Below are 7132 nucleotides of genomic sequence, written 5' to 3' on the forward strand. Positions count from 1 at the left end.
CAAAAGGCAGAGCCCCTTTGTCAACTTTCCCTGGTCAAATAATAAGGAGTATCTGCTCTAATCTCTCCAGTACTTTGAAATACAGTGCCTCAGCAAATCTAAGATACCATCAAGTCACCTAACGGTGTGAAATGCACCATTATTTAAGCTCCACCTAAGTAAGAAAAAATTAAACTATGACATTCTACCAATTTTCAGATCTACCCTAGATCCATAAATGTGAAAGTGTGAAAAAGCTGTCTCTAAATCAGTGTTTCTCAATCTTTTTTTCATTACTGCCTCCTCCAAGAGTCTAAGACATTATTCCTGATCGTCTCCCATGTAATTTTACTGCCACAGTATACTGCATACCTCTACATACTGTATGTAAATCTGTGCTTTATACAGAAAAAGAATAGTTCCTCCTCCTCCTCCTTCCTCCCAAAAAACAATTCTTCCTCCTTGGAGGCAATAATGCCAGATTGAAAATACATATCAAAAATGCAAGTGAGGGGCACCTGGCTGGCTCCATCAGAGGAATATGTGACTCTTGATGTCGGGATTATGAGTTCGAGCCCCACACTAGATATACCTCTATAGATTAGTGTAGAAGTATACCACTACCTCTATAGAGATTACTTAAAATCTTTGTTTAAAAAAAATGCAAATAAAATTACAAACAAGCTCATGTTTACAGATGCTTGATATTCCCTTCCCATTGAGCCTTCTTTTTAAAAAATTATAATTACAATGTTTTATTAAATGAGGGGTATGTGTATGTGTGTATGTAGCCTGATTTCATCTGAAGTACCTTTTGCCCCAGACCAAACGTCAACATTCTAGAAAAGAGTAAATTTTAATTATGGTCTCAATGGGGCTCTTCCTTTATTTTTTTTTTTTTTATTTTTTTTTTTTTTTCTCATTAAACTTTTGTTTTAATGGGTCTCAAAATTCTGTGACAGATTTTTGGTCAAGTTGTTTCCATTAAAAAGTACTGATTTTAAAAACTAATAACTTAAAACTGCCACACACGCACAAAAAAAAAAAAAAAAAAACAAATGGTCCACAAAACATTCTCCTTTCCTTCTGAAGGTTTTACGATGCATTGTTATCATTAACCAGTCTTTTACTATTAAACTTAAATGGCCAATTGACACAAACAGTTCTGAGACCGTTCTTCCACCACTGATTAAGACTGGGGTGGCAGGTATTGGGGATAATATTCATTTAGCCTTCTGAGCTTTCTGGGCAGACTTGGTGACTTTGCCAGCTCCAGCTGCCTTCTTGTCCACTGCTTTGATGACACCCACAGCAACCGTCTGTCTCATGTCACGAACAGCAAAACGACCCAGAGGAGGATAGTCAGAGAAGCTCTCAACACACATAGGTTTGCCAGGAACCATATCAACAATGGCAGCATCCCCAGATTTCAAGAACTTGGGACCATCTTCCAGCTTCTTTCCGGAACGACGATCTATCTTTTCCTTCAGCTCAGCAAACTTGCAAGCAATGTGAGCTGTGTGACAATCCAGCACAGGTGCATATCCAGCACTGATTTGGCCTGGATGGTTCAGGATAATCACCTGAGCTGTGAAGCCAGCTGCTTCCATTGGTGGGTCATTTTTGCTGTCACCAGCCACGTTGCCACGACGAACATCTTTGACAGATACGTTCTTGACATTGAAGCCCACATTGTCCCCAGGAAGAGCCTCACTCAAAGCTTCATGGTGCATTTCAACAGACTTTACTTCAGTTGTAACATTGACTGGAGCAAAGGTGACCACCATACCAGGCTTAAGAACACCAGTCTCCACTCGACCCACTGGGACAGTTCCAATACCACCAATTTTGTAGACGTCTTGGAGAGGCAGACGCAGGGGCTTATCAGTCGGACGAGTTGGTGGCAGAATGCAATCCAGGGCTTCAAGCAGTGTGGTTCCGCTGGCATTCCCATCTTTACGGGTGACTTTCCATCCCTTGAACCAAGGCATGTTAGCACTTGGCTCCAGCATGTTGTCACCATTCCAACCAGAAATTGGCACAAATGCTACGGTGTCGGGGTTGTAGCCAATTTTCTTAATGTAGGTGCTGACTTCCTTAACGATTTCCTCGTATCTCTTCTGGCTGTAAGGTGGTTCAGTGGAATCCATTTTGTTAACACCAACAATTAGTTGTTTTACACCCAGTGTGTAAGCCAGAAGGGCATGCTCACGGGTCTGCCCATTCTTGGAGATACCTGCTTCAAATTCACCAACACCAGCAGCAACAATCAGGACAGCACAGTCAGCCTGAGATGTGCCTGTAATCATGTTTTTGATAAAGTCTCTGTGTCCTGGGGCATCAATGATGGTCACATAATACTTGCTGGTCTCGAATTTCCACAGGGAGATATCAATGGTGATACCACGTTCGCGTTCAGCTTTCAGTTTATCCAAGACCCAGGCATACTTGAAGGAGCCTTTTCCCATCTCAGCAGCCTCCTTCTCAAATTTCTCGATAGTTCTTTTGTCGATTCCACCACATTTGTAGATCAGATGGCCTGTAGTGGTAGACTTGCCCGAATCTACGTGTCCAATGACGACGATGTTGATGTGAGTCTTCTCCTTTCCCATTTTGGTTTAGGTTTAGCGGTGGTTTTCACGACACCTGTGTTCTGGCGGCAAACCCGTTGCGAAAAAAAAAGGGGGCTCTTCCTTTAATATTAGAGTTTAAGAGTAATTTGCCTTTCTGTTTCTGTCCAGAGCAGATATTCTCTGCCTCTGCAGAGTTGTTAACTCTCAGACATCTAACAAGACTACAGGTAATCATATGGATAAAACACAGCAGGAAAGTGTGAAGTAGGAATCCTTCTAGGAACCAGGGCACGGTGAGTTTCCAAAGTCCCTCCAAGAAGTCACCAATGTGGGTGTCTGTCTGGAGAGGAGATAGTCTTTCTGGAGGCAACATTACCTCTCATTGTTCCCTCCCTGTGCAAGGAAGGGGCTGTCCCATTCCCTCGGTTGGGCACCTACTCACACACACTCACAACCAAAAAAGGTGGTGCAGAAAATTTTCAAATTTCTCTGAAACTAAAGTTGCTTCCCCCTTTTAAAAAGAGTCTATAATTTAGATCTATAAAAAGAACGTACTTAGCACTCAATAGTTAGGAGCTCTTACCACAATTCAACAGAATAAGAACATTTCACTAAGTTTCTATAAAAACTTTAACAAATTTCTTAAAGCATTCATAATTAAAGGGCTCCCTGACACAGCAAGACAAGATGTTGAAAAGTATTCTATTTATACCAAGTTAAATGCTGATTCCCTTATAGTTCGGGGCATTTTCTGAAATCTTATAGAATATCAACGGTCACATACCAGAACATCATAGTGCTCCCATTTTTTAAAAATTATTATTTGTGCTAGGAAATTTTCAAAAGCTCATAAGCCATCCATTTTATCAACCAGAAGGTGGACTATAGGTACTGGATCATTGGTAAGATTTCACACATTCCCAGTAAATCAATTTCTAGTTTGTCTTGCTATATGCACGTTATGTGGAGGCATGACATATTCATTCCCTTTCTAGCAGCTACTGAAGTTCATGTGACATAGAATAAGATTCTCTCTCCCTCCTCCTTCTACTTCAGTTAAAATGCTCAGTGCTGCTTCAATTCCCAGAAAACTAAACTGACTTAATTAGGGCAGATGTCAAAATAATTAACAGGCCTATAGTAGATAAGTATGCTATTAAAAGCAATACAGCTGTAATTAAACCGAAGGTGTAATCTTTAGAAAGGAGTCCTACATGTGTGTACAAGTGGAAGCAAATGAAATAACATTATCCAAAAGATGTCACCACATGTAAATGTGACCTTCCCATACAAGAACACACCTCAGTGCTAAGAGTTCTGATTTTAAATTAAAATATATAAACCTCTGCAGCATAAAATACACACACATACACAACACACACATATACACAACTTACACACCCATACTGTATTTTTTTAAATGTTAACATTCACAAATCTAGGATATAATACAGAGAATACCTGTAATAAGAATGTTGAACATCAGAGAGTTTCATTTTTATAATTTTAGTTAGATGAGAAATGTTATCAAGAGAGATGCTGATACCCAAAGGAAAATGAAAACACTAATTCAAAAAGATATATGCACTTCTGTTTCTTGTAGCATTATTTACAATAGCCAAGACATGGAAGCAGCCTAAACATCATCGATAGGTGAATGGATAAGGAAGATGTGTCTCTCTCTCTCTAGATATATATATATATAATATATATATATATCATATATATATACACATATATATCTACATATATACACACAGGCAATGTAATATTACTCAGCCATTAAAAAGAATGAGGTTTTGCCATTTGCAACAATATGGATGGACCTGGAGAGGATTATGCTAAGTGAAATAAGTCAGATGGAAAGACAAATAACGTACAATTTCAATTATATGTGGAATCCAAATACAAAACAAACAAAAAAGCAGAAACAGATCTGCAAATACAGAAGCAAAGGGGAATGAAGGGAGGGGCAAAGTGGGTGAAGGGGAGTGGGAGGCACAAGCTTCCAGTTATGGAATGAATAAGTCACAGGGATGAAAGGTCCAGCACATGGAATATAGTCAATGGTATTGTAATAGTGTTGTGTGGTAATAGATGGTAGCTACACGTATGGTGAGCACAGCATAATGTATAAACTGTCCAATCACTATATTGTTTGCCTAAAACTAATATAACACTGAATCAACTATACTTCAATTTAAAAAGTAGAGAAAGATACTGAGTTTTAAAGACAGTTTTGCATTTTTTCTTCCATGACTTTGTCAGTCCAAGACATGACACACAGATAAAAAGCTCTATGACTTGGTAATCATAAAATTAATTGACTAGGAAATAAGGCCAAATTCATCTGAGGAAAAGTGCTAAATTTTATGACACAAAAATAAACTTTGAGAAAGAACACATAAATATCTCCTACTAAATGTTGGTAGCTGCTCTATTCCCATTAGCTCTCAAGTTCCACTGATATTTGAAACGTGTGAAATGCAGGCTTTTTCTCAGGCCTGGGCAATCTTTAACAGAATGAGCTGGAAAGGCAAAGTTAGAGTGCAAATGGACCACATCCAGGGCGAGCGGGCTCTCCACTCCCCCACTGTGACCCGATTAGAACTGAAAGCACTCTGCCATGATGAGTGAACAAGACACCTTCCTAGCAGACCCCCCATCCCCACCCCATCGGAGAGATGGGACGTCCTGCAGGTCAGCGCCCCATCCTGCTAAGAAGTGGGAAGAGGAGGGGCAGAGGCTCTGTGGATGTGGGTGAGAAGCCTGACTCAAGGAGCCCTCATCCAAAAGGGGGCCGCATGCGGCACATTTCCATCTCTCTGGGTCTCTGGCAAAACACAGCTTCCCGTTGCCGCTCACATGTCAGCCAAGTACCTCCACCTACTCAAATCTTAAACATAGAAACAAAGGCCTACAAAATGGTATTTTAATTTCTGTCAGAACCAAAGCCATGCTTGTCTGAATAAGTCAGTTACAGCAGCACTAGGCACTTGAAAAGAACAGCACAATCCCCAACACCTACTAGACAATTAGCATAAACGCCACACAAACTGGTTCTCAGGCTCACAGTCGTGAGAGCAGCACCACCCAGCGGCCTTCTGAACCGCTGCATGTGAGGAACTAGACTCCATCCCAGGGTGGCCAAAGCGCTGTCCCCTGTCACTGGAATCAGAGATCCCGGTATAATACCTCCCACCACGCTGGAAAATCTAAAATGCAGTATGATCCTCCTCAAGTCTAACAACCAGGCTCCGAGAAAATGTTATTTCACATTTTCTGAGTAGCCAACGCAAGGCTGCCGGATAAAATGCAGGATGTATGTTCTGTGACATCTCTAAAACGTACTCAGAAAGTATTCATCGTTTCTCAAAAATTCAAATTTAACTAGGCATCCTGTATTTTCGTTTGCTGAATCTGGCAACCTTAGGGCTCCTATAACCTGAAAGAACCCCGCCCCAGAAAGTACCCACCTCTAGAGAGCAGAGATTTATTTACATAACCAAATCTTTACATAACCAAGATCCCTCAAAAGAAGCAGTAACAGCATCTGCAGCGAGCTAGCTACTAGCCAATGACCCAAAGATGCTGCTGTCCACTGGCAATGGGCAGGGAAGACACTGGTTCATCATGCAAAAGACTAGGAAGGGGAAAGGGGGAGCAGAGAGCAAAATGGGACTCCAGACAGCTTGGTCGTATAATGGGAGCATCAAATATGAGAAGGGTGGAGGAGGGTAGAAAGGAGATAGCCAATTCTAGAAGAAAAAGAGAAAGAAAAAAACAAACAATCAAACACTAACAACCCTTGCCTCTTGTCAAGGGCACGTAGGCACTGTGACTTCCCTCACCGTGGGGCCTGCTGGTGGTGAGCAGGAGCATGGTCACGTAAGGCCAGGAAAACCATACCTCCACCAATTATCCATATCTAAGCAAACTTTTCCTTAGGGAAGGGGTTATTTAAATGGGTTTTTGTGTTCTGGTTTTCCCAAGCAAAAAAAAACAAAACAAAGCAAAACAAAACAAACAAAAAAAAAAAACCACTGGTATTCTTCTTCTGAAAACACTAACTGGTTTTGTTTTGCATGCCTGACTGCTTGCAGCCACCACCTCCCCTTGTGGAGGCGCAGGGGCCGCCAGGCCGGACGCACCTTTGCAGTGGACAGCGATCGCCCCGTCCGTGTTCTCACAGATGTTCAGGAACCTGCGCACGATGTTGTCGCTGGGCGTGCTGCCGTCTATGAAGAAGAGGTCATAGTGCTCAAAGCCGGCATCTATGAAGCGCTTGGCCTCGTAAATCTTTTTGTTCAGCCTCACAACTGCAGTCACGTTATGCTTTTTGAAATAAGGAAAGTAGGCTTCAGGGGCGTGAAGAGGATAGCCTGTAGGGAAAACAGAGCTGTGAGCCAAAGGCACGCATTCCACCTTACACATCCAGAAACACGAAAACCTGTCACTCTGAAGTTTATAAATCTCAGCAGAGCTTAGGAGGAAAGTGCATCTGCTGAGAGAGTAAGAGGAGGAAGCACATTTCTAAAGCAGCGGTCTGTGACACACACGCACGCACACACACACACACA

At 41.7% G+C, this 7132-nt stretch overlaps 1 protein-coding gene across 10 annotated transcripts in view; it reads right to left on the minus strand.

Moving 5' to 3' along the window:
• Nucleotides 1–7132, minus strand: part of CDC14A (cell division cycle 14A) — a 182880-nt gene that overhangs the window by 62895 nt on the left and 112853 nt on the right. For all 10 annotated transcript variants that reach the window (XM_041747779.1, XM_041747781.1, XM_041747782.1 and 7 more), the window contains one exon: nucleotides 6704–6934. In XM_041747779.1, the coding sequence (XP_041603713.1) occupies nucleotides 6704–6934 (231 nt within the window). The remainder of the gene's footprint in view (nucleotides 1–6703; nucleotides 6935–7132) is intronic.

Source organism: Vulpes lagopus, chromosome 3 (genome assembly GCF_018345385.1).
Source record: "Vulpes lagopus strain Blue_001 chromosome 3, ASM1834538v1, whole genome shotgun sequence".
NCBI classification, from domain to species: domain Eukaryota; kingdom Metazoa; phylum Chordata; class Mammalia; order Carnivora; family Canidae; genus Vulpes; species Vulpes lagopus.